Source organism: Camelus bactrianus, chromosome 12 (assembly GCF_048773025.1).
Source record: "Camelus bactrianus isolate YW-2024 breed Bactrian camel chromosome 12, ASM4877302v1, whole genome shotgun sequence".
NCBI classification, from domain to species: domain Eukaryota; kingdom Metazoa; phylum Chordata; class Mammalia; order Artiodactyla; family Camelidae; genus Camelus; species Camelus bactrianus.
Genome location: NC_133550.1, coordinates 70,463,074 through 70,490,218, shown reverse-complemented (window position 1 = coordinate 70,490,218; position 27,145 = coordinate 70,463,074). Strand labels below are relative to the sequence as shown.

The window sequence follows — 27,145 nt, the reverse complement described above, 5'->3', positions numbered from 1 at the left end:
TTTCTTCAGGTGGGTCTAGTATACTATTTCCCATGCATAGATTTTAAAAATCCCAGTGACTACAGTTTTTGTTTCAGTAGCATCTCTTTAGGGATCCTTTTTAAATCTGCATATCCTTTTTATTTTTATTTTGCTCTTTCATTGTGAATTCTGTTAGTCCTCTTAAACTTCATGTTTAAACACCTTTTTTTTTGTCTCTTTCATGTAATTCTATAATTTCCAGTTCTTCTGATGCTAATTCCAGTTCTTGGGTTTGGTTCTAGCCTTCCTACTTCTCATGGGTCCACAGCCACAGCTCTTGGCTTTGTGAGGATATCAGAGCCCTGACCCCTTGCCCTCTGCATGGATACCCTGTCCCAAGCCCCCCGGACTATGGAAGCATCAGCTTCCTCGCACTCTTCTGGGTCTCATTTCTCTCTTCATTTTTGAGAACTGGGAAATTCCTCTTCCTTTGTTTTGAATTGGCAGTGTATTTTTAAAGTTTTATTTTGTCCAGAATATTTATAGGGATGAAGATCCTGACCATGTCTGCTCAGTCTGTCTTGGTGGCTGTCCTCCACACCAAACCAAACTGCAGTCAGGAGGACCTGCTTAGAAGGGGATGGCTCAGCAAAGGACCAGGGTCAGGGATTAGCCCATGAGTGAGGTCAGGAATAATTTTACGGGACAGGTAAGGGTTCTTTCCATGGCCTGGGCAGAATCAAGCCTGAAATCAAGCTTGTGGCTTTGGAACCAGGATTAGGGCCCTTCCTGTGGCCAGGACTGGGTCAGAACTCAGCCTAGGACCAGAGTCAGGGGTCCTCCCATGGCTGGAACCAGAGCAAAATTTAGAACTAGGGTTGGACTCAGATTATAGAAGGGTAGAGCATGCTAACAGTCCATGTGTGTTCGGACATGCCATGATGAAGATGCTGACGGTCACTCTAAGTCACGGCATGACCATTATTAACTGTCACAAATGTCAGGACATATTCATGTATAGCTGAACATGCCAACGATGAGGCTATTAACAGTCCAATATGTAGACACATGCCCACAATGAGGCTTTGGTGGTCATCCTGGGATCGTGTCCACCAAATGCCCCATCAAAGCCCCAGCAGACTCTTGTTTGCCTCCTGCAACTCAAGAGGGCCTACTCCATTATTGTACCAGCAATGTTCACACAGCCCTGGGAGGTCAGCCACTCACTGTAATTACCCCTGCTTAACTGATGCATAAACAGTTGCTGAGAGGGTAGAATAAATGCAGAGATCATATAGCTAGTGCCTGCAGAGCCAGCCAGGAGCAAAGCCCAGGCCCCTTTCCTCACTTGGATGAAATGAAGGAGCACAGTCACACTGGAGATGTGGAGAGCCAGAGGCAGCACGTGCACGCGCATGCAAGCACAGCAGGGGCCCTGCTCCCTGACCATCAGTCCTGGTTGCCCCACTGTCCATCTCCTTCCTTCAGCCCTCAGCCCTCATCCATCCACATGTCATCTCCCTCTTCACCCCACATTCACCCAACCCCTCCACCACTCTAGCACCCACTCACCTCTGACCTGTTCATACGTTCATCTGTCCGTCTTCCTCCCCTCTGGCCCAGCCCCCCTTCGCCTGGCCCCCACCTTAAGTCATCTGCCCGCTGTCTGCCCTGCCGCTCACCAAGCTCCTCGAGCTCTGCCGTCATGGACTTGGAGCGCAGGGTCAGCGTGGTGCTGGGGGCCCTCTTGGGGGGCGGCGGGGCTGCAAAGAAGAGGGAGGCCTTGGACCTCCTGTCCAGCAGCAGGCAGCGCGGCGTGGCCAGGTGCAGGTGCCACCTGCGCTCCACCGCCTGGATCTCCTCGTACTCCCGGGAGGACGAGTCGCACTGTGCCAGGATCTTGTTCAGGCTGCGGCTAGACGCAAACTTCTTCATGGCGCTGGGAGCTCAGGGGTGCTGAGGGCCAGGCTGGGCCGGGGTGGTCAGGGCCTCAGGACGTGGTCAAGGGCCCCAGGCGGGTCACGGTGCTGGCCAGCCCCAGTCTGAGTGCCCACGCTGTAGGCTTCGAGGGCTGAGCAAGGGGGCACCAGAGCCATGGGGTGGGGGCTGGGAGGGGTCTCCCGGCAGGCCGGTCCCCTGCTGCTCCAGGGCCCCCTCAGGCCTCGGAGGCCACTGCACCTCAGGGGACCAGGGTGTGGTCAGCCAAGCCAGGGTCTGGGCTGGGCTGGGCCAGGCCGGCAGAGCGCCTGGGCCCAGGCTGTGCCGCGACGTCGGCGCGGGGAGAAGACGCTCTTCCTCTTCCCTCAGGTGCCGCCTCCCCCTCCCTCCACAATAAGCGGCAGCAGCGTCAACCTCACAGTTGCTATGGCAACCCCGGCCTCCAGGCAGCTGCCGGCAGTGGAAGGAGGGCTCTTCCATGCCAGGGGCCGGGATGCGGACGGGAAGGAGGGGGCAGGGACTTTAGGAAGGGCAACCTGGGGTCAGGGGTCAGAGGCCAGGACCAGGGTTGGCCAGGACCAGGGTTAGCATCAGGGACTGGCGCTCAGGCCACAAATGTGGGCGTGTAGGCTCAGGCACCTGACGTCAACAGTCTGGGGCCGTGGCGGGGGTGAGACGAGGATTGTGGGCCTGGGGTCAAGGTCTAAGGTCAGGGGCCAGAGGGGAGAGACGGGGCACAGAGGACCAAAGCCTGAGACCTCACCTCTGCGCCGAGCCCCATCTTCTTCTGGCTTCCTTGTCACTGACACCACCTTCATGACGAGGCGGTTCCCGCCCTGGCGGATCAGAGCCACCACCTGCTTGTGTCCAACCTTCACCACATTCACCCCATTCACCTGGGACAGACAGGGGGTGGTTGGGCAGTCAGGTGTGCTCTCCTGGGGGCCCAGAGGTCAGCACCCCCTGGGGCTGCACAGCTAAGGATGAGCCTCACCTCGATGAGGAAGTCTCCAGTGCGCAACCCAGCCCTCCAGGCCACGCCCTCCACATCCACCGACTCCAGATACTGCAGCGCGGGGAAGGCTGGCGTGGGCGTGAACTCCTCAATAGGGGTCTCTGCTGTGGGAGTCGGGGTGAGGGAAGTTAGGACGGCACCTCACCAGCGTGGCCCAGGTGGGGGCAGCTGCCACACAGCAACCCTGTGAGTGACCCAGCCCAGGATTCCAGAACACGCCCCTCTGAGAAATACTCCCCCCCACTCCTACCAGAAAGGCCTCCCACACCATTCGACACACAGCAGAGATCCCGTAAATCAATGAGGGAAGAGGCTGCTGCCTCTCATCAACACTCCAGACTAAGAACACAGAGTCACAGAAAGGGGAGAGAAAGAGGGAGAGAAGAAAGGGGGGGGGGGCGAGCCCAGGAGTGAGGGAGGCAAGGGCAAAGGGCAGGGGGCAGGGGCGAACATGGTGGGCAGGGGATAGGCAGGAGGAGAGAAGAGGGGAGGGTCAGCCACAAGACACAGAAGACACCCCAACTTGTGCACCACCCCTGCCAACCCGGTGCCCTACCCTTCATTACCTTTGGCCCCTCGGAGCACGAAACCAAAGCCCTCATGGTCCCGTTTCTGCAGAACAGCCACCTTGTCATCAATGACATAATCGCTGATGGAGAGAAACAGGGAGGGGTAAGGAGAAACCTGCCAGAAAGCACGGCTGGCCAGGCTGACCCCCACATGTGCCCAAAAATTGTCCTCAGACTTATCTGGGAAGGTAGAAGACAGGTGGGCTGGGCACCACCTCTCCCGGTGGTGACCTCTTCACCCCAGGCCTCCCTGACTAGCTCTCGGCCTCCCTCCACATCTGACACCCCATCTGCATGCATGCCCATCCTCGCCCCCCCGCCCACCTGCCCCACCTGTACCTATGTGCAGTGAGGCTGTCATAGGAGCCCACGGTGTAGTGGCGGAAAAGTCGCTTCGTCCGGTCCTCCCGGGTTTCTGAGGGGAGGTTCAGGAGCTGGTGGAGGGTTTTACCTTCCAAATGGCCCGAACCGCCCCTTGACCATGCTGGTCATCAGCCTCTGTCTACACACACACACCCCTGGCCTGGCTGTGCCCACATGGAAGGAAGGGGTCCAAATCCTGGGGTCCTGGGCCCAATGGTCCTAAGGTAAGAAGGCTAAGGGGGCCTTGCTGGAAATTTTGGCCTCTGGGGGTCAGGGTCCAGATCAGGGCAGGACCCTCATCTGAGTGGCTGCACACAGCAGACCAGACAGGCCAGGGCAACAGGAGAGTCAGCAAGCCTCCAAACTAAGGGCAGAGGAGGTGTGCACACAAGTGTGTGGCCCATAGCCCGCAGCCTGAGTGTGTGTTGTGTGCATACAGGCATATGTCTGTGTGACCTGCACCCACGTGCCAGTGCTGTGCTCACACATGCTTGTACACGTGCATGTCTGTGTGTGCACGACCCACAGTCGCTGCAAGTATCATGCTGCACACCTCGGTGCACTGGTGTGGAAGCAGCCCTGTGACTTTGCTGAATCCCTCACCACAGCCCACTGACGTTCGACCTCATGGGGTCCTTTGCTCCAGACCCCGCCCCTGGGTGGGCAGGGAGGGGCTCAGGCTGAGGGCTGGGTCCCCTTCCCTGATGTCACTGCATCACAGAGCTTTCTCAGTCCCCACCTGTACTCTTGATCTCCAAGCTCCTCATAACCACCAGAGCTGGCCAGCTATCTGCCCGCTGCTCCACCCTTGGCCTCGCTGATTTCCTGCACACCTGCAGGTTCCAATCCACACCTTCCGTCCCAACCTCCCTGCTCCAGGCTCACTTCTCCAGCTGCACGTACATCAGATGCTCCTGTACCCTCGCACCCACTCCTGCCCCCCAGCTTCCCAGCACGTCTGTCTCCAGCTCTCCAGCTCCACCACCACCACAAATTTCATCCCTCAGCTCCTCCCTCATTATCCGTAAGTTCAGCATTTCTCAAGATCACTTTCTTCATTCAACAAGCTCCTACTATGTACCAGGCTCTGAGAATACAGCAGAGAACAAAACCACTACCCTGTGGAGTTTACGATCTATTCAAAGATAGAAGAGAGACAAGAAACAGGTACAAACATAACATGTCAAATGCTGGTAAGCAGTAAGAAAAAGGTAAGCAGGTGGGAGTACAGAGAAAGTCTGCAGCTCTAGGTGGTCACACAAAGTCCTCATCGGGAAGGAAGAGTTAATGCAGGCACAAGGATGTGAGGGAGCAGCCGTCAGATTATGTGGGTAAAGGACTTCCTGGGAGTGGGGCCACTCAGGGCAAAGTCACACGGCAGGTGCCAGTTGGGGTATTCCAGGGACAGTCAGCAGCCTGTGCAGGGAGGCCTGTCTCCTCCACTGATTGTGAGCTCCTTGCGGGTAAGGACTATGTCTTGTTTATTTCTGTGATCCTAGTACCAAGTACAGCACTTGGCACATAACAGGCACTCCAAATGCTAACTAGAGGGAGAGATAGGTAGACAACTGGCTGGGTGGGTGGGTGGATGGAAAGATGCAAGGATGGATGAAACAAGAGACAGATAGAAGAATGGACCAAAGGTAAATGGAGATGTAAGTGGATGGAGGAAAAGAGCGAGGGGTGGGGGGTGGATGGATAGATGGAAGGAGGGGATGAGGGGATGGGGTTTGCTAGGTGGGCTAATGGGTGAGTAGATGGATGGGTGGGTAAGTTAAAGGACAGACGGATGCTAACAGTAGACGGAGCAGTGGCTGGATGAACAAAAGAGCTCCTGCAAACATCAGAAGACACAGATGTCAAGAAAACCTCAGATCCAGATTGCGGGACCCTGATACTAACTTTTGTGGTTCTTAGCATGTTGACAGTCCTGTCGGCCTTTTCCTTACAGAGCAGGAAAAGTCACCTTGGAGGGTCCCCTAGGTTCCGATGACCTGTCACTTTATCACCCTGTCACCTCCCAGGCACTCACGTGCACTCTTCCCTCTAGAGCACCTGCACCCACCGTCCTGTCGTTCCCAAAGCCAGAGCAGGCCGCATCACTGCTCAGGGAGGCCACAGACCCCTCCTTGCCCCATCACATGCTTCTCCACACTGACGCAACTTTGGAAATGTTCCTAGTGCCTGCCTGCAGAAGGACCCCACACACACACTCCACAGATCACTGGCCTCCTGTTTTTATATCCTGTTGACTAAACAAAATATATTTATTATATAACACAAATTCATTTTCCAGTTTTTTAAATCAGACACATAAAAGTCAGCTAAAACAATAACACATAGCATGACCCCCAAGTCCTGGAAAGAGAAGGGGAGGAGAGAGGATGCCAGCCAGGGCCACAGCCTGGGGGGTCCTATACCAGCCCCCAGCATGCACAGGGCCGATCTCCCCGCTTCCTCCCCTCACGGCTCAACCCTCCCCGCCTGCAACAGCTCCTTTCACCCTAGACAGGTGCCGTGGGAGCCACACTCTCTGCTGACCCTGGGCATCAGCCTGGTCCACACGTGTTGGCAGTGTCCCCTCCTTGGCCTCTAAGTCCCTCTCTGTCCCTGCTCCAGTCTCACAAACAGATCTTTCTTTGGATCTGGGCCTGTTGGAAGCAGGTTCCCATTCCTGGGCTGCCCTCTCTCCTCTGGCAGAACTCAGCCCCTGGGTCCCAAACCAGAGACTCTGCCCAGAGCAGCTGGCGGCCGGGCTTGCAGGTGAGGGCAGAGGTGGTTCCCACCCCCTCCCAGAGGGCAGGCCCACAGGCCTGTCTCCCTTTTCCCGTCCATGAACTGCTCCCATCCACCCAGGTACCTTCTGACACTTTCAGATGACAAACCCCAGAGCCACCCCTGTCTCAGAGCCCCACAACTGCCCAAAGGCCTTCAGCTCCTTCACCAGGTTACTCTGAGTCCTCTCCCTTCTCCTGACTCCATCCCAGCCCTGCCCACCCCGTCTCCATCTCCCCACTCTGGCCTACCTGGGCCGTCGCCCTAACCCGAAACAACCGGCACAACCAGGACAACCTCCCTCGGACTCCTCCTGTGACACTGCCACAGACTTCAAGCCCACCGTCCTTCCCCTTGGTCCACAGCCACCTGACCAGCTGCACGCTCCCCACTCCGGCTCTGCCGCCCCCCCCCCAACACACACAGGTTTACTCAGCCAGAGCCCACGACGCATGGCGGCTGTGGCACAGACCCTGAAGCTGCTGCCGACGTTGCAAACAAGACTCTGCTCCTTGGGCCGGGGAACCCGCCCTCCTGGAAATGGACTGACAACTGTCCCCATCTCCCAGACTTGCTGGGACGAGTCAGTGAATCCTCAGATGTAAAAGTGCTTAAAATCAAGCCAGGTATCCTGACGCTGGTTGGTGCCTGCTGGGTGCCTGCACATGCAGGTCTAGAATCCAGTGCCGTGCTCTGGCCGACAGGCTCTCCCCACCCCTTCAGCCGACCACTTAAGATGATCCTAGCCGTCCTGGAAGGCTCAGTTCAAACAACACCTCTGCTTTAAAGCCCTCCGTGACTCCTTCAACCCAGGAGCTCCCCGTTGCTCACGCCTACCACAGCCCTGTGCACGCCTGCTCCTCACTGGGCTGACAGCCAGCCTCTGTGATTCTGGCTCCCAGCACAGGGTCCAGCACCCGTCAAGCACCTAATAGACGATTGCTGTTCTCAAATCCCAACTCTAGTCCAGACCTCCCCTCCTTCCTCCGCAGCTTCAGACTCAGGGCCAACTGCCCCTGGATCCCTCAAAACAGAACCTTCATTGCCCTCTTTGTGAGGGAGCACAGGACCCACTCCTGACTCAGGTCTGGAGGCCCCCTCTTCTCCTCCCCTCCTCTGTTCAGCTGGCACCAGAGCCCAAGCTTCTGAAACCATTCCGCACCTGAACACATCACCCCACCCACCCACCATAGGCACACCACAGGGGTCGTGTCCGTCCCACGCTCCCAGCCACCAGGAGAGCTGTCCTGGTAGGGCGGTGAACGGCCAGGTAAGGGAGTAAAGGCTCCTGCTCACGAGTGGATCAGCTGCCACAGGCCTGCCTCCCTGGGCCTCTGCCCTGCTCCACACCAGACAGGAGTCCAGGCCACACATGGGTGGGCTCCCTGGGGAAACTCTCCACCTGGGATAAAGGAGCACACCAACCCCAGGCCTGAGCTCTTCCTGAGCAGAAAGACTGATGCACGCACCCTGGGTCCAGACACACCACTGGTGACCACCACTAGCCACCACTCAGGAGGGCTCCCTTGTCCTACCAGCTCTCCAGGCCAGAAGAAATACCTGCCGGTCTAGGGGCCTCCAGAGACCCTCAAGTCCTCATTGCAAGGGCACACAGTCAGCCCTGGCCTAGGGTCTTGGAAGCACCAGCCTCTCCTCTCCACTGGCAGGATCACCTCAGATCCCAACTCCCAGAGGGGTCCCTCCTGGAGGCACAGGTGCTCAGCAGGGTCAGACTGAGGTTGCTCACCCCAGGAGAACTAGCCTTTGTCCTTGTGTCCTCCCTGCAGGCTAAGGATGGAATCATCCATCACCTGCTACCGTCAGGCCATCCTCACCCCAGGGCACCCATGACAGCCCCTCTGGGCCCAACTGGCCTCATTTCCTCTTGGCTGGTCCAGTCCTCCCTGCACTGCCCACTTGGACAATCTGTCCACTTTGGAAAGACTCCTCTTTTCTCATACTGACCTCTTTACTTGTCTGCCAGCCACGCAGGAGTCTCGCACTCCAAGTACCCAGTATTTCTGTGAGACCCATTTGTGAGTGGGTTATGGTCACTAGGAGCCACGTGTACGATCACAGATTGGTGCACATTCATACGTGTGCATCCTGTGGGCACATCACATGTGTCTCCACAGCTGGCAAGGGTCTGGATGCACACACGTGTCAGTGAGTACGAGGTGTGTACGTGCCATGTCTATCATGTACTCAAGTTTGTACCCAACTCAAATGTGTTTCAATTTACTCCAGTCTTTTCCCTGTGAGTGTCAATGTGGATTTGCCTCTAAGCAAGACCAAAGGAAAGCTGGAAGGGGCAGCACCTCTTGGGAGCCACCCAGGGGATGCAGGGGTCACTCACCGTGCCGTGTGTCATACTGTCTCATCTGCACCTCCTCCACGCAGTCAGCCGGGAACCAGCCTGTGCGGCCTTTCACGGTTCCCTCCCAAAAACCGCCCTCCCCAATGCTGAGCACTGGAGGGACAAAAGCCAGACAGGCTGTCAGGGTAGACCAGGGAAGCCAGAGCCCACTTCTCCCACCACCACCACCACCAGCACCAGCACCTCAGACTCAGGTTCTGCCCACCAACCTTCGCCCTTTCTCTTTCTCTTTCCCTCCCTTCATCTTCCTGGCTTTTTCCCTGAGAAGATTTTGGGATCCACACAGAAAAGAGAAAAGAACAGATGGGCACAGCACAGGATGGGCATGTGGGGGACAGAAAGACTGACAGATGGACACACTCGAGGGGGGACAGGAGGCAGAGGCAGGGGCCACAACCCTGCTCCTGCTCACCCAGCTGACCCCTCTCCTCCCACCTCTTGAACCAACCCCCATCCTTGCTCTGTCGCCCACCCCAGGGGTCTCTGCCAAGAGGTCAGGGTCATTATGCTGTGGCCAGGGGATTAGGTCACATGATGGACCATGGAAGGTTGATGTCTGTAACTGTTTCTTCCTCAGGCTCCCATGGACAGAGGGCACTCACGAGATCAGGACCCCAGTGATGACAGAGACCCCCCCAAATGGGAGGAGCCTGTTATGGCACAGGCGCCCCTCATCACAGACACCCATATAACTGTCACAGATACGCCTTACAACGGCACAGAAACCCCATGTATCAGAAGGGTTTCCAATGAAGAAGTCTCAGAAGTGACACAGGAACCCCACAATTCAGGGAAGGGACAGGGCCCTACAAACACAGAGAACCCCAATGACACCAGCCCCCATCATGACACAGAAACACCCCCATGACGAGAAGAGCCTCTATGGTGACACAGGGAACCCATAACGACAGAGGATGGAGAGGGACCCACATGACAGGAACCCCATACAGACAGACACCCCTCCCTGACTGAGCCCTTCACAGCGACACAAGGAATCCCCAGTGGCAGACGCATCCCATAATGACCACAGAGGCTCAGAGTTTCCACGGACACCCCTAATGAGAGACACCCCAAAATGGCATCAGCCCTTCCTCGATCGCCAAGAAGCCCGGCCATGCACCCCCGAGTGGCGCCTTCAAAGCTCAGGAGGCCCCTCGCCCCACGCCGCACCCCCCGCGACCCCGCCCCCCGCACCCCCTCACCCTTCACGGCCTCGCCGCGGTGCAGCGGGATCTCGCCCTCGCCCTGCGGGCTGTGCGCCTTCACGGCGATGAACTTGCGGCCGGGGACGGCGCTGTAAAGTTTCCGCTTCGGGCCCCGGGGCGGCGGTGCAGGGGGCGCGGGGGGCGCCGGGCCGGGGCCGGGCGCGGGGCCCGGGCCGCCGGGGCCGCCGGGCCCGCTTGGGCTGTAGACGAACACGTAGGTGACGGACGCGATGCCGGGGGGCAGCGGGCACGCGAAGCCGGCGCCCGGGGCCTCCATGGCGCGCGGCCCGGCCCCGCCGCCGGCCTCACCGCAGCCGCCGCCGCAGCGCCCGCCGCCCGCCGCCCGCCGCCGCCCGCCCGCCCGCCGGGGGCCCGGCCCGGGGCCGCTCCATGGGCCGCGCCGCCGCGCCCGGCCAGCTCCCGCCAGCGCACGAGCCGCGCCCGCTCAGGGCTCCGGGGCCGCGGGGCTGCGCTCCCGGGCGCGCCGGGCTCGCTCCATGCCGCGGCCGCTCCGCGCGCCCCGCCTCCTCCGCGGCCCGGCTCCTCCCTCTGCAGGCGGCGGGCCGGGCTCCCTCCTCTCCCCCTGCGGCCCGGTCGCCGCGGCCCCGACGAGGGAGAGGCCACAGGGGCGAAGAGGACTACTGTGCGCAGAGGGAGGAGGAGGGGTCGAACAGAGAAGCCCAGCGAAGGGGGAGGCGGGAACGGTGGTCAGAGCGGCCAGGTGGGAGCTGGAGAGGGGACTGGGGGCTTAAGACATCAGAAAAGCAGCCTCAGTGAAGGTTCGCCTCACCGCCAGGAGGGGCTCCCCCAGTGAGTCCGCACCCCACCCTCCAGCTTGGGCCTTGGCCTCTTCACACCCTGACCGCTGAATGTGCTGGGCGCCCAAATCCCCCTCCAGACCTGTGTCCTTTCCTCCTGGACACCTGCCCCTGATGCTCATGCCCACTCCACGCTGACCACCTTCCCTGGACCACTCCCCCGACCTGGGCACCGAGCCTGACCCTGCTCAAGAGCCTGCACTGGCTCCCTGGTAGCTAGGCTGACCAGGTCCACATTTTCAGCCAACAGCCAGACTCTCTGGGCTGCGAATTAGCTACACTCCAGTCACATGGTACCTTCCTACTCCCCAGGCTGTTCATGATGCTGTTCCCAACACCTCAACTATTCAAATCCTGCTCATCAAGCCAGTTGTTAAGTTACTGTCTCTCAGCTCCAAATCCGCCTTTCTCTGCCCTGCCCTGTGATGCTGGTGGACCTCTGTGACATTTCATGCCAGGCTCTGCCAACGGCCAACAGGGGGCGCTAGGGGAACTGCCCCCACCTCTAACCCCCACCTCCTCAAAAGCAGCTCAAATGCCACTTTCTCTCCTTCCACCAAAGGTGACCTCTCCCTCTGCCCCCACCCCCCCAGACCCTATCCCTCCAGGTTGCGCCAGACTTCCTCAGCCCACTCCTGGCCACTCACTGGGAGGCCCCCTTACCTGGATCACTCCCCACCTAACTGCTTCTTAGCCCTGGGCCCCAGCTGTCTATGTCCTTCTGAGACTTTTAGGACCCCTGCTATTAGCTCCCACCACATCTGGCACTCTGGATACTACTAAATGTCAGAAAAAACCATAATAATTCTGCTGTCTCCACAGGGCAGTGAGCTGGAGCCCTGCACAGAATAGGTCTTAGTTTGTGTTTGCTGAAAGAATTAATGAATATACAAAATATGAATGAAACCAGGGCATCCACACACCACCAGCTCAGAAACAGCTCGTCTGCAAAACTGAAATATCCCAAAGTTTGTTCTTTTAGTCACTGAGCCATCCCACCATTAGAAAATCCATGGGCCATGCAAAAGTTTTGGGGGAGAATTGAAGTGATCTGGGGCAGGAAGACAGCCTTGGAGTCTGGGTAAGGACACTGAGAGACAGAGAAGACATCACAAGTCAAGGCTGTATGAGCAGGGACAAGAGCAGAGGAAGAAGCAGCTTCTATAAGCTCCAACTGTGCCCTAAGCCCACTGCGAGACACTCAGGCTTAGTACATTTGGGAATCAGGTCTCCTTGGGGTCTACCTAAGCTGCTTCCTAGCTCTGTGACCTTGGACAAGTCACTCACCCCACCTGAGCGTCGGGACCCTCATCTGTAAAATACAGCACAGCCTCATATAAGGTCAAGGTTAAGTGAGATGATACACACTCAGCTGCTCAGCTCAGCTGTTGTTGTGAGAACAAAGTTATTTAAGTCACTTTCATTCAACATGTCTCCTGAGCACCTTCTATGGGGAAATTGTAGGAAACAAGAACGACAGCTCCCGCCCTCAAGATTCAGGGAGGAGAGATGACTTAATCAGCAATGGCTGGCCTGTGCTGCGGGTCAGGGGGTCCCAATAGGGAGCCTTCACTGCCCAGGTTCCAGAAGGCTCCCTGAAGGAAACGTCTTGGGTAGGGTCAGTCCTACCTTACTGCTGGGAAACCCAGGCATAGAGTGGTTGGCTGGTCTGCCCCAGGCCACACGGGCAGCAGATGCCATGGCTGCCCTGGACCCCGACCGTCTATCTGCAGAGCCAGCATCTATGTTCCACTCCCCATGCTCAGCTCAGTAGGGCTCCAGCCTAGGCTGTTTGCTCTAAGTTCTGGGAATGCCAAGCCGTTCACATGTCCTTGGTTCTCAGTCCCAGCATTTGTGATGAGGGGTAAAGAGAAGAACCATGGAGTCCTATGGTTATACAGGGCTGGAGGGGTGGGGGTAAGACCAAAACTCCACCTTGGGGACTGGGCTAGGGATCACGTACAGATTTGGAGCCCGTATGTAGAGGAGGCTCCATTCCCTAACCTCTTACCACATGTCACCCAGCCCTGCCCCATCCCAGCCCTCACCCTCCTCCTTAGGACTACAGGAGACTTTCTAAGCCACAGGTCCGGCCAGACCCTCTCCTCCCAGCATGCTCCACCAGATGCCCACTGTCCTCGGGGCAAGTCCAGCTCCAACCAGAGACCAGCATGGGGGAGACTGCCCCAGGCCATAGGACCTCACCTTCTTCCCTTCCCCATCCAGCAAGGCCCATCTGGGGGTCTGGGAGCCCCCTGACTCAAAGCCTCAGCTCATCACTGCAGAAGTGCCAAGCACCACTAGGCCTCTCCCTGCCTCCCCATGGTGGCTCCTCCTGGCTCCAGTTCCAGCATCCCACCTACCCAGACCCTGCCAGGGCCTCCCAGCCACCTCCTACCTGATCTTGCTCTGGCTGCCCCTGACTGCTGCAGGGCCACCAACATCATTTTCTTGGTCACCATCCCGGTCCCGGTCTTTCTCCTCCTGCAGCCGCTGGAGCAGCAGCTGGTGGGGAAGGCTTCGCAGTGAAGGTCCTGGAGAAGCTGCTGGCTGTACCTCACCCTTCAGGTTGATGTCACTGGCTGAGCGCTGCAGGGGCCGAGGAGAGGCCAGGCCACTAGGGCCAGCCAGCCGCCGCCGCTTCGCATAGCTGGGGGTTTCCCTGAATGGTACTGGGGGGGGAGGGGCACAGGTGAGACTCTGAGCAGCTAGATAGGGTGACCACCTTATCTTGGTTTGCCTAGTCTTTCCGAATTTTAAAAGTAAAATTCTGTGTCCCATGAACTGCCTCAGTCCCAGGCAAACCAGGACAGCTGGTCACCCTATGTCTAAAACTGTATTTGGGGGTCACATACCAAACTGCTTCAGGGGTAGAAGCTATCCTGTCAGCCAAATGAATGTCTTGGGAATGCTCAGATCAAATCTTGGAACTGCCCATTCCACAGGCTTCCGGGGAGACAGAACAGACCACATGTGACAAATCTCACCAGACTACTACTATATGGGGCCATCTGCAATTGACCATAACCAGAGAAACTGTAAAAGATTTTCTAGACCAGGGTTGGCAAACTCTGTAAAGAATCAGATAGTAACCATTTCAGGCTTTGCAAGCCATACAGTCCCTGTTGCAAGAACTCAGCACTCTACTGCAGCAAGAAAACAGCCTCAAACAATATATAAGCAGATGATGTGGCTGAGCTCCAATAAAACTTTATTTAAATAGCAGATGGTGATATAAAAAACATGATCCAACTATATGTTGTTTACAAAAGCATCCAAAGACACAAGTAGGCTTAAAATAAGAGAATAAATGAAGATTTTTTTTCCATGTAAATAGTAACCAAAAGAGAGCTAAGTAGCTACATTAATGTCAGACAAAATAGACTTAAAAGTGTTACAAGAGACAGAGAAAGACATTATATATTGATAAAAGTGTCAATTAGTCAAATAGATTAACAATTATTAATATATATGCACCAAACAACAGAGTATCAAAATATGTGAAACATTGACATATTTGGAGAAAGAGACAGTTCTACAATAATATTTAAGGTTTCAACACCCAACTTTCAATAATGCATAGAATATCTAGAGAGAAGATCAATAAGAATATAAAAGACTTGAACTAATTAGACCTGCAGATACATACAGAACACTCCACAAAACAAGAGCAGAGTACACAGTATTCTCAAGTGCACATGGAACACGAAGAACATTCTTCAGGATAGATCATATGCGAAGTCACACAAAAAATCTCAATAAATTTTAAAAGACTGAAATCATACAAAGTATCTTCTTCAATCACAATGTAATGAAGCTAGAAATTAAGAACAGAAAAACACTGGAAAATTCACAAATATGTGAAACATTAAACAACACACTCTTAAACAACCAATGTGTCAAAGTAGAAATCATAAGGAAAACTGAAAACACTTTGAGAAAATAAAAACAAAATTACAACATACCAAAACTTATGGGATACAGCAAAAGCAATACTGAGACAAATTTATAGCTGTAAACACCTACACTAAAAAGGAATAAAGGTCTCAAATCAATAACCTAATTGCATATCTTAAGGAACTAGAAAAAGAAAGTCAAACCAAACCCAAAGCTAGCAGAGGAAGTTAATAATAAAGATTATATGAGCAAAATGAAAGACAGAATAGAAACATGGACAGAATCAATGAGATCAAAAGTTGTTTCTTTGAAAATATCAACAAAATTGACAAACATTTAGCTAGACTGAGAGAAAAATAGAAGAGGGACACAAATAACTAAAATCAGAAATGAAAATGGGGTATTACTACTGATCCTATAGAATTAAAAAGAATTTAAGAGAATACTATGAACTGCTGTACGCCAGCAAATTAGATAAGCTGGAGGAGATGGAAAATTTTCTACAAAAACACAAATTACCAAAACTGACTCAAGAAGAAATAGAAAATCTAAACAGCCTTATGGAAAGCAAGGACGTTGGATCAGTAATCACAAATCTCCCAACAAAGAAAAGTCCAGCATCAGAGGGCACCACTAATGAATTCTACCAAATATGGAAAGAAACTAGCACCAACGCTTCTAAAATTCTTCCAGAAAATAGAAGAGGAAGGAACATTTCCTAACTTATTCTATGAACAATTTAAAAATGAGCAAAGAACTTGACATGTCTCCAAAGAAGATACACAAATGGCCAATAAGCACATGAAAAGATGCATTATTAGCTATTAGGGATATGCAAATCAAACCACAATGAGATAACACATCAATTAGAATGTGTATAATTTTTTAAAAATGGATAATAACAAGTGTCAGTGAGATTTTGAAGAATTTGAAACCCTCACACATTGCTGGTGGGGGTGTAAACTGATTCAAAACAATTTGGTGGTTCCTCAAAAAATTAAATATAAAATTATCATATGATCCAGCAACTCCTAAGTGCCCAAAGTAACTGAAAACAGGTATTCAAACAAATACATTTCATACATGATCATAACAGCAATATTCACAATAGCCAAAAGGTGGAAACAATCCAAGTGTCCATCAAAGGACGAATGGATAAACAAAGTGTCACATACACAAACAATGGAATATCATTCAGCCATAAAAAGGAATGAAGTAGTGATACATCCTACAGTAAACTTCAGCTTGTTGAAAGAAGCCAAACACCAAGGGTCATTCCACTTATGTGAAATATCCAGAATAGGTAAATCTCTATAGACAGGAAGTATATTAACGGTTGGCAGGGACTGAGGGAGAGGGGAATGTGGAATTATTGCTTAATATATACAGGGTTTCCATTTGGGGTGATGAAAATGTTTTGGAATTCAATAAAGCTGGTTGCACAACACTGTGAATATACTAAATACCACTGAATTATTCAATTTAAAATAGCTAATTTCATGTTACATGAATTTAGTTTTAACTGGAATTTAAATCCTCAATTTTATTTTACTTTTTAGATCTTTCTATTAAATCCTCAATTTTAAAGCCTTAACTGAAAAAAAAAAAAAAAAAACCACAGACCATGGACTGGATTTGGCCTAGGGGCATTGTTTGCCAAGCCCTAGTCTAGACTCCTGTTATGTAAAGTGTGGGCCTCCCCTCAGCCTCAGAAATGCACAATCTCAGGCTCCACCCAGACCCTCTGCGTCAGAATCTACACTTAACTAGATCCCTGGGTGACTCAAATGTACCTTACCAGGTGAGAAGCACTTCCCAAGGGCACTCTTCAAAAGCACTGGGGACAGCAAGTCAGCGAGAAGCCTGTTTGAGGAGCAGCTCAAGGCAACAAGCAAGAGAGCAGAGCTACTGCCCCAGGCCAGGGCCCCTGCTCCTGGCCGGCCAGTCTGGAGGCGTGATGGGGCTGCCAAGAGACTTCATAGTGACCTGTCCCCTGGAGAGTGACAGGTCACAGCCTACCAGACCCTCCAGGTGGGATTCCTCTTTACGGAAAAGGAAGATGGAAGGCTGGGCAGAGCCTCCCTCTGGCTCCTCCTCCGTGGGCAGGCCCCACCCAGGTCCCCAAGCTGGGGTAGGACACATGACTCATGGAGGGAGTGTCCTTGAAGTGAATGTGTGCAGAGGGAGCGAGAGTAACAAGGATGGGCCCCTGGATTGCCCGGGTCTGAAGACAGGCTCTACCACTAACCCCTCCGTACCTCAGTTTCCTCCTCTGTAAAAATGGACTAATAATGATCGCTCACTGGGGGGTGTTGAGAGAGTGAATTAAGATAACAGAGTTTATCATAAATACTCATGAATACATTACCCACTAGCTCTGGCTGTGTCATCGGAGTGTGTGAGAGAGACACTTGAGCAGGAGAGGGTGCACGGCCACCAGAGCTGATGCTTGCAATGGAACTAACTGATACGGACTTTGGCTCAGGAATGAAATGCCTACCCCAGCCAGGTGAGTGTACTCTGGGTCAGCCAGATGGAGAGTTGCAATAATGGTGACCCCAGGGACCACAGCATCCCTGTCCAAAGACGGGGGGTGGGGGGCTGAGGCCTTCCTGACCCTCAGCCTGAGCACGGACAAGCCCCTACCCTCTAACCAGCTGGACCAAGGCTACCCGCCAGAGTCCAGACCCACAGAATCGAATCCCACATGAGGCCGGCGGGGGGAGGGGTTGCAAACAACCATAAAAGACCATATTTTACTTACAAGAAACTGAGGTACAGAGGTCCCAAGCAGCTTTCCCAAAATGACATCACAAGCAGAAGAGAGGACCCCATGCATCCACAAACCAGGCTTCTCCCAGGCTAACAAACACCTTCAAAACCCCTACCAGCCCCCAGCAGAGCGTAACTGGAGCCCTTGCTCAGCCTCTCACCCCTAATTCAAACCTCAGACCTCATCACAGTTCTGCCTGAAGCCTACACCACTTCATTAGCTCAGTCATGTGCTCCACAGGCACCTACTGGAGCTGCGGCTTGAGGGCCTGCCAGCAGCCTTGGACAGTCCACCCACCGTCACAGCCCCCTGACCCTGTGCGGGGCACCAGGGGCTCATAACCAAGCCTCACTGCAGGGAGGTCTGTTCAAGGAAGACTATACAGGAAAACTCCTTAAACATGAACTGGACCTTAGTCTTAACCCTAGCCTAGCCACAGCCTCACATTAGAACCAACCAGGATTCAAACCCTGAGATCAGCCCTTGCCCTTTGCTGTCCACTGTCACTGCAAAGGTTTTTAAAATGGGGACACATCACTCATGGCAGAAAGGGGAGCCTGGGAGTCTGTGTTCCAGAGAACCATGGGTAGAAAAAGCCTGGCCCGCCCAGCGCAGAGGGAGCTGAGATGGGAGCCCCTCTGTGGTCAGGTGGCTGGAGAGGGCAGCCTCTGGCAGAAAATATTCTTTCCATGAGAAGAGGCCCACCCAGAGGGACAGCAGAGCTCAGGTTCAGGCCAGCCCCCTACCCATGGTTGATGTTGGAAGGGGTGGGGCCCTCCCTGCGCCCTTCCTCTTGCCAGACTGGACAGCACCCCTGGCTTTCCTGCTGGGCACATACTGGGCTCCCAGGACGCACTGGGTGCCAAGAGCTCAGAGCCCTCGCTTGAGACGGCTGCTGCCCTTCCCTGCATGTGGCCCCACCACCGCGTTCTGATTTCATCGCACGAGGACTCACACCATTGCGTCACATTGAGGCTTGCTACTTGCTGCAGCCACATAAACTGGCCCATGTTCCAGGCTGAAGTGAAACTCTGAGGGTCAGTGGTTGAGCTCCACTGCCACATGTCCCCTGCTGGTCCTGCATATGCCCTAACAACAAGACAAGCCTTGACCCTAACTTCAACTCTACTTTCAACCTAAATTGACCCCTAAACCCAGCACGGGCCCCAACCCACAGCCCTAACCTAACAGCGCCCTTTACCCTGACCCTTTGCCCACTCTACAGAGGCCTGCCCTCAACACATTCCCCATACCTGCAGGAGCAACTAACGGACCACTGAGACTACTCCCAGCTGTACTGGGAGAGCTGGAGGAGGAGGCTCAGGGAATGGGGGGTTCCCTTGTAACATCTCCACTGCCCATCAGACTGTCGGGCCCCGACAACCCCCACAAACCCACATCCAGCTGGCACCTGGGCGGGCAGAACTCACCAATGTCCGAGTCTCTGTGGGTCTTGATGACTTCTGCCAGCTCAAAGTTCCCTGCTATGATGGCCACCTGCGGGAGGCGGGGGCAGAAGGGAGGAGGCTCAGTGGCACCGACCTCACCGCCCCCTTGGCCCTGAGGGCCCTTTCTTGGACTCCATGTGGGCCTTCCTCAGTTGGGGGCCCCAGGCTCGGACCCTAGCCCCTGTCTAACTCACTCCCCAGTTTGCCTGGGACTGAGGGGTCTCCTGGGACATGAGACTTTCAGAGCTAAAGCTGGGGTGCACTGTTCACCCTGCCTATGCTCTTAATGGCCCTGCACACACCATCTTCCCTGTCTCAGCCTCAGCCCACACTGCCCTACTCCTGTCTCCCTCCTTCTTCCCTTCTCTCCTTCCTGCGTCTCATCACCCGGCAGGCCTGCCGCTGCAGCCTCCACCCCCTTGACTGGACAACCACAGTGGCCTGATCTGCTCTTCCCACGTCTCCCCAGAGACCCATGATGACCCTTGCTTCCGCTGAGAGCACAGTCCCAGCTCCCTCCATGATCCAGAGTCCCCAGAACCTGGTCCCAGACTCCCCCCACAAACTCCAGGCCACACAGAAACCCATCCACCAGGTCATCCGGTGCTCAGAACCTGGCCAGAGAGAGAGGGCTCAGAAACATCGCCAGAGCCCAATCGGGGCTGGGACCACCTGTCTTGCCCCCAGCGTAGCCCCTACACCTGCCGCCTGTCTCTGGCAGGCCAGCCCACACCTGTTCTCCCCAGGCCCCAGAGCCCTCTGTCCCCCCTCTCCTTTCCCTGGGACGGGGACCAAGGGCACTGTTCACAGTGAACGCTCCCCGCGAACTGGGCATGGCGCTGGCTCACGCTCTTCCTCCACCTCACCCTGGGCAATCCTTAGCTCAGAGCTCCCTTCCTGCCTCACAAGTAAGAAAGCAAGGCTCAGAAAGACCAAGGACAGACTGGCATGCCCGAGGCAGCCTCGTGCTCCTGTAAACACTTGTGTACCTGGAAGGCTGTCTGGCTGTTATAATTGCGGACATCCTTGTTGGCTCCACGGAAAAGCAGGACACGAGCACAGCTCTCCTATGGGAGGGTCAGAGTCGGGGGAGTCACAGCTGAGCGACAGCGCTTGGGCACACAGGTGTGCAGGGTGCATGAACCACACCTATGTGTTCAGCGCACACATGTGTAGCATAGAGACAAGCAGGTCAGGTATACGCACGCCAGTCCCACCCAGCCCAGAGGACCCAGATGCGTACAATTCACACCTGGTTGTTCAGAACACACACGTGTAACATGTGCATACAGGGAACAGATGTGCACACCTAGGCCTTCAAGGCCACAGCCCTCTGCAGGACACAGGACACACACTTGTGGAATGACACACAGGGTCAGATGTGCACACACATGTAGTTATTCCATAGTGTCACCTCTGTGTACACACACACGTGCACACGTGCAGGCACACCTGGTTGTAGAGGGCACAGATGTGCAGGGCTGTGTTCCCTGAGGCGTTCTGAGCTCCCATGTCGGCTCCATAGAAGAGTAGGTGCTCCAGGTGCTGCACGTGCCCAAAGCGGCAGGCCTGGGGGAAGAGGGAGGTGCTGCTGGGTCCCCAGACAGAACCCACACCCCAAGCCCACAGATCAAGCCTGGGACCCAGCCCTCGTGCTCCCTGCCCACCTGGTGGACCTCCTGCCAGCCGTTCTCGTCTGTGGTCCCCAGCTGAGCATGGTCGTGCAGGAGCAGTTCACAGCAGAGGGCGTCCCCCCCACCCAGGGCGCTGTGGTACAGGGGCGTCAGGCCGCGGCTGTCCTTGTAGTCCGGTGAAGCGCCCAGGTCCAGCAGGGTCTGACGGTGAGGAACCTCAGTACCCATGCCAGGCCAGCCTCCTCACCCTCCTGGCCCACGTGCCCCCCCCAGGCCAGGGCCCCGCCCACACTGACCGTCAAAGCCGCCGCATTCCGCTGGCGTGTGGCACAGTGCACAGCAGTGAGCCCATCACGAGTGCGGAAGTCCAGGTGAGCACCACCATTCCTCAGCACCTTTAGTAGGTCCGTGGCATTGTCTAGCTGGGCCGCAAGGCTCAGAGGACACTCTGGGTTCAGGGGACAGATGAAGATTATAGTCCTGGCCATTCCAAGGCCACACCCTTTCCTGCTCTGCTTCTTACCTCCCGAGTCAGGATCATGGAAATTGGGGTCCAGCCCCTTGTCCAGCAGGCGGGCCACCTTGTCCGTGCTGTGTAGCTGGATGTAGTCCATGAACTTCTTCAGGTTTGCCTGGAAAACCCAGGCATCCCAGTCAGCCCAGCACCACAGCCACCATTATCTGACCATCACCCACCTTCCACCAGTGAGCCTCAGGCCACCTGCTCAGTCTGGCCTATCACCCTACATCATGACCTTGTCACTCCACTCATGTCACCCTAAGCCCTGCCCTCCCACTGCAGTCCTGCACCCAGCTCAGCTGGACCCACGTGCCACTTGAAGTCCTTCCCTGCATCCCAAGCCCAGCATAGCTGTTCGCCTGAGCCCAGCCGGCCCCTAAACAAGGCCAGGTTGCCCTGTCACGCCCTCCGAGTGAATTCCCTACGCCAGCCTCCGCCACTGCCCTGGCCCCTCTCCCTGGCCCTGGTGCCCCCACCTGTCCAGCCTGGAAGAGCCCAAGGCCACCTAGACAGAAGCCAGCCTAGGGCAACCCCCATCCCCATCGCTCCCTAGGTGGCCTGTTCCTTCTCTAGACCACTATTCTCACTATCTCACCCCATGGCAGAACCCTACCTCCGGGTCCTCCCCCACTGCTGGTGTCCCCTCCTGTGGCATGACTTTGACTGCCTTTCATTCCTTCACCCAATCGTGCATTAATTCACTAAGCAAAGCTTTACTGAGCTTTACTGCTGGTGCTACAATGCTGCATGCACAAGGCAAGGTGCCTTGGCCAGAGGCCCCAAGCCCCCTAGAAACAAAGTGCATCAAAAATAGGAAACAGTGGCCTCCTCAAGTGGGTCAGGACAGCGGAACAGGAGGAAGAGTGCTCACAATTGAGGGAAGAAACGAGGCAGGGTCATGTGATGGTGGGGTCAGCTGGAGCCCCGGCAAGCAGAAACACAGGACTGTGATAGGAATTGAAACTCATCCTAAAAACAAGTGGGACTCACTGAAGGTTAAGAGTCACTGGTGTCCTGTGAGTCACTGAGGACAGTTTTGGAGAAGTAACTACAGGAGGAACCCATGGTGGCAGAGCCCACCACAAGCCACAGGGAAGAGAAGTCTGGCACAGATCCTCCAGGGTCACAACAGGGTCACTGGGGCACAGAGGTGAGTGCTCAGATCCCTCTCTTAGGCTCCAGAGACTGTCAATGAAGTATCCAGTAAGCAAACGTCCACTGGCCCTCAGGAGCCTGGGGTAGGAGCTTAAGGAGTCTGCTTGTGGGAAGGGCTGTGGCCCCACTCTGCCCCTCCTACATTCAAAGAAGGCAGTGAGGTGCCCTGCAAAGAGTATTTGGATTCAGGCCCTCCTACCAACAGTGCCCAGGAGTAAAGACCCCATAGGCAAGCCTAGGCACAGGACCCCAGAGTCAGACAAATCTGGTTCCAGGCCCAGAATCAATGGATGCAGAGCTATGAGCAAGTCACTTAATTTCCCTGGGACTCAGAGTCTTCATCAGCAGAATGGGATAATAATAGCCCCTCTCAGGAGAAAACTAATGAGACACCTAATTACACATGCCCAGCCCTGGATGACCACTGATGGCTGGACTCCCTGTTCTCCCCACCCCCGCCAGTTCCAGCAACATCAGGTGCTGGTTCACTTCTCTCCCTGCAGGTGCTCACCAAGACACTGCCCTGTCGCACGCTACCTCTTAACCAGGGGCCCACCAGAAGGGTCTGCAAGAGTCTGATGCGACTGGAACCCATCACTGGACCACCCATCCTAAAGCCGTGGTGCCCAGAGTCTGCACCCAGCCCTCCAGCCACCTTCAACACCTACCCTGGGCCCCTGATGACAGGAGAAAGCCGGAGGGACTGACCAGTCAGCCCCAAGATGAGGGAGGGCCTCAAGAAGGAAACTTTTAAAGGACATTTTTGACATGACAAAACCCAGTCAAGGCTGGGGTGGGGGAACATTTGTCATGGTCAGTGGCGTCGAGGGGAGGGGGTAGTGCAGGAGGTAACCTTGGAGTCCCCTCCCCATGGCTGCCTCCTTACCTTCGTGTGAAGCTTTGCAAACTGCTTATCATCGATGAGGTTCTGGGCATAAACTCGCCTCTTGTATCGAAACTGCTCAGGTAAAAACAAGGTAGAAAAAGGCACCCACCTGGGCTGAGTGGGTGAAAGCAGGCACAGAACCCAGTCCTGCCCACTCCTGTGCAGCTGAGGCCCCACACCACCTCCCACCCACCCTCAACAACAGAACCCCTGCCTGCCAGCCTCACAAATCCATACACACCACCACCGACACCGCCGACACAGAGGTCAGGTGTGATGCATGCCCAGCTGTCCCCTCGCCTGCAGTGCCCTTTCTTCCTCATTCCCATCCCCAGAATCCCCTGGAAACCTTAGTTCTCTTCCAAGACCAGGTTCCAGGCTTAGCTTCCTAGACAGCCCCTCTCTTAGTAGAACTGTCCGCGGAGGCCTAGCCAGCTTTGAGCTCAGCTACCATAATGTCTGTTTCAATGCTCATTGCACTTGCCACGACCCCACCCGCAACTCTGAGTCTGGGTCCCCTTGCTCACAGGGCACTCAACAGCCTTTACATCATGAACGGCTCAGCAAAGGTGGAAGACAGATTGCCCTTTGGAGAATTTCAAGCGAGACAAGGGGCGGGGGACGGGGAGGACGACCGCACGGATGTGCACACAGCCGACGGCTGCCTTACTCAACACCGCGCTCTGGGCACTCACTCCCGCTTACACCCCACCGCACAAGCCGCTGATCGCAGGCACTGCACGCTGCTCACATTTCACACGCTACACAGCGCACGCTACGCACAGCGCCCCACCGCTTCCACACTAACTCCACACGGCCGTCGCTCCTCGCTGCCGCGCCCCCCACAGCTCACGTCCCAGAGCTCGGTGGGGCGTCCTGAACGCTCTCTTGCCGTCCCCAGTTTCGCGCCCCTGCCCGCCGCTCACCTCCAGGTAGGGCAGGGGCGTGTCCAGGTTGGGCGGGTATTCCTGCAGAAGCCGCTCCTCGTCCAGGAACTTGCCGGCGCGGCCCCGGGAGGGCGGCTGAAAGAGCCCGTAGTTGAGGGCATCCTGGAGGCTGTGGTTGAGGGCGCAGAGCACGCGCTGCTTGGCGGCCCACACTGGCGCGGCTGGGTCCAGGCGCAGGCACTTCTGCGGCGGAGCGGGCTCATGAGAGCGGACCGGATGAGCGAGGGCTCGCCCCGCCTGCCTGGCGCAGGGCACCAAGTCCCCCGGCCCCCGCGAGTCCAGAGCTCGGGAGCCCACGAGGCGGACCCAGCGCCTCCGCATCCAGAGGGCAAGGCCTCGCCCCAAGGGCGGTGCTTCCCTGGGCCCCGCCCCCGCCCGGGCGGTGGGGAGGGTCCCGGCGGAGGCGGCGGGGGAGGGGTGACTAGCCGCGGGCCTGGGGTCTCCCGCTCCCAGCTCAGAGCGCGCCGGTGGGGGGTTGGGCGAGGAGGGCGGGGGATGCTGTCGGGACCCGAGCGGCGAGGCTCACCGTCTGCTGCAGGTCCGGGATGCCGACGCGCACGACCACGGCACTGGCCCCGGGGCCGTCCATCCCCGCGCCGGGGCCGGGGCCGGGAGCGGCCAGGAGCGGGGCGCACCGGGACTCCGCGCGGCCCCCCGGCCCCCCCTGTCCCCCCGCCGGAGCCCCGTCGGCCGCGCTGTGCGGGATGGGGCCGGGGGGGGCCGGGGCCGGGGCCGGCGCGGAGGACAGCGGCGCCGAGGGCTCCGCAGAGGCGGCGGCGGCGGCGGCGGCGGCGGCGGCGCGGCTCAGCTGCATCGGCCCCGGCTCAGCTCGGCGCCTGCCTTCCCCGGGGGCGGGGGCGGCGGGGGGAGGGGGCCTGAGCCGGGAGAGAAGCGGGGGTGGCAAGGGGGCTGCGCTGGAGGCGGGGGCCGAGAGGGCTCAGGGCCAGCCGAGGGCGGGGGAATCTCTGTGGGGTCCTGGGGTGAGGAAGGGGTTTCGTTCGAAGGGTGAGGGCCGTGCAGCAGGGTGGGGGCCCTTAGGGGCTGCGCTGGGGGTGTGGGGAGTCCTAGGCCTCGGTGTGGGGGTAGTGGCTGAGCAGCGAGGGCCGCACCGCCCTTTGGCTGCGGAAGAGCATCCGTGGACCACCGGGGAAGAAGCGGCGAGGAGGGGGTCCTGGAGCGGGGGTGGGGGCCGTGTTGGGCACAGGGACCAGGGGCAGGGCAGGAAAGGGAGAGAAAAACAGGAGAATTAATTTCCGGGGGTGGTAGCTTCTCCCCACTCTACCGACCTCCCCTCCCCACCCCATTCAAGGCCCCCGTAGATGACAGGGACCACCTTGACCCAGTCCTGGGAGTTGGACGGTGGGGAACTCGGAAACCTGGAGAGGCCAGGGGCTCTCCCACAGCCAGAGCCGATTAACCCTTCGACTTAACCCTTAGGACCACACAGTGTTAAGCGCGGCTCACCCACCCCTAGCCGAGTTTGGGGAGTTCGCTCCGGACTCTGAAGCCCGCATCTCCATCTCCCCCCTCTTCGGGTCCTCTGGTCCACCTAGATGCAGCGTCTGTCACCCCCTCCCAGTCACCTTAGCGACGACAGTATGAGGGCGCGACCTATGAGGAAGGGCTTAGGGGAGGGGGCGATACTAGTCTCCACCTGCGACTGGGAAGTGAATTTTAGTTTTACGCGTTGTCGTGGCAACGCGGGAGGGGGTGATGAGTGGGCGGAGGAGAGGGGAGCGCAGTAAAGAGACCAGCTTAGGCACCGCCGCCCCGTTGGAGCGCGCCAGGCCCCCCCCGACACTGATCAACCTCACAGAACTACCCCTGTGCTGCGAAACCCTGTGCCCCAAGGTCGCCGAAAGCAAATAACAGCCCGCAAACGTCGAAATATCCCTGGTTTCCTAAGAAGCAGCTTCTGACTCCCACAAAACTCCCCCAACATGCCTGACTCCTTCCCAAAGAACAGGCCCTGACCCCCAGCGCAGAGCCGCTCACCCTCTCACAAGACACCCTTGATAACCTTCACAGAACAACCCAGCATTGGGACACCTGGTCCCTGGTAGAAAAGGCCCCAGCTTCACCCAGTTTCTCCAAGAGCATCCCTGGGTCCCGTGAGCCTCCCAGGAATAAACTTGAATGAACACCCCCTGCACCCACCCCCCACCACACACACACAGAAAATCTCCCTACCCCTTTCCATGACAACCTGGAAATACCCTGACCTGGCACTGAACAATGCTTGACATCCCTTCCAAGAACAGTCCCCTCCCCACAGAGCCCCACATAGACCCCCACCACCACAGGGCCACCTTGACCACCGCAAAGCCCACAATACCACCCCTCTGCCCCCAGAACAGCCTCTAGTCGACCCCAGAGCTGGGTCCTCTTCCCCAGGACCAGTCCTGACCCCTGAGGGAGACTCGGCTCTCTCCTCCTCTACCCACCACTCCTTCAGGAAAAAATCTCTGCTTCCCAAGACTTCACTGACCCCGAAGAGCCGAATCTCCAGCGTTGTCTGTGGTCTGGTCTGCTTTCTCCCCGAGCCTGGGCGGACCGTCCCTGCCTAGAAGTGTGGCCCCAGGATGCCCAGACCTCCCCACCACCACCCTGCCCCAGGCTCTTCCCAAGGCCACTGGCCTGGACTGAGTGGGAGAGCTCAGGGTCCCCTGGGGCTGGAGCAGGATGGGAGGGGTAGGGAAAGGGGGGAGCAGGAAAGGGCGGTCGGAAGCCCACTTATCTGCAGGAAGCACCTTGGGAAGCATGAGGGTTGGATTTCCTGTGGCCCAGCCCTGGAGAGAGGAAGCTGGTGTTTCCAGGCCCCATCCTGTCTCCACCATCTTCCTGCCCCTGTTCTCCCCTCCTGG

General features: G+C 56.5%; 1 protein-coding gene across 5 annotated transcripts in view; it reads right to left on the bottom strand.

The window, feature by feature from the left end:
- SHANK3 (SH3 and multiple ankyrin repeat domains 3) overlaps positions 1–26,934 on the bottom strand; it is a 50,951-nt gene extending 24,017 nt beyond the window's left edge. For 3 of the 5 annotated variants that reach the window (XR_012511035.1, XM_074375875.1, XM_074375878.1), the window contains exons 1-18: positions 26,770–26,934; positions 24,808–25,452; positions 24,261–24,464; positions 23,335–23,406; positions 21,297–21,405; positions 21,070–21,221; positions 20,807–20,974; positions 20,592–20,708; positions 20,129–20,206; positions 19,122–19,188; positions 13,420–13,693; positions 10,201–10,403; positions 8,978–9,091; positions 3,823–3,898; positions 3,481–3,563; positions 2,894–3,018; positions 2,663–2,795; positions 1,644–1,724 (exon numbers count right to left, since the gene is read on the bottom strand). Coding sequence is in view for 4 of the 5 variants with exons in the window: in XM_074375875.1 (XP_074231976.1) it covers positions 1,644–1,724; positions 2,663–2,795; positions 2,894–3,018; positions 3,481–3,563; positions 3,823–3,898; positions 8,978–9,091; positions 10,201–10,403; positions 13,420–13,693; positions 19,122–19,188; positions 20,129–20,206; positions 20,592–20,708; positions 20,807–20,974; positions 21,070–21,221; positions 21,297–21,405; positions 23,335–23,406; positions 24,261–24,464; positions 24,808–25,095 (2,344 nt within the window). In the remaining variant the exon portion in view is untranslated. Of the gene's footprint in view, positions 1–1,643; positions 1,725–2,662; positions 2,796–2,893; positions 3,019–3,480; positions 3,564–3,822; positions 3,899–8,977; positions 9,092–10,200; positions 10,404–13,419; positions 13,694–19,121; positions 19,189–20,128; positions 20,207–20,591; positions 20,709–20,806; positions 20,975–21,069; positions 21,222–21,296; positions 21,406–23,334; positions 23,407–24,260; positions 24,465–24,807; positions 25,453–25,749; positions 25,906–26,769 lie in introns of all 5 variants that reach the window. The other 2 variants (XM_074375876.1, XM_074375877.1) reach the window with 2 other exon arrangements.
- Between the last annotated feature and the right edge of the window lie 211 nt (positions 26,935–27,145).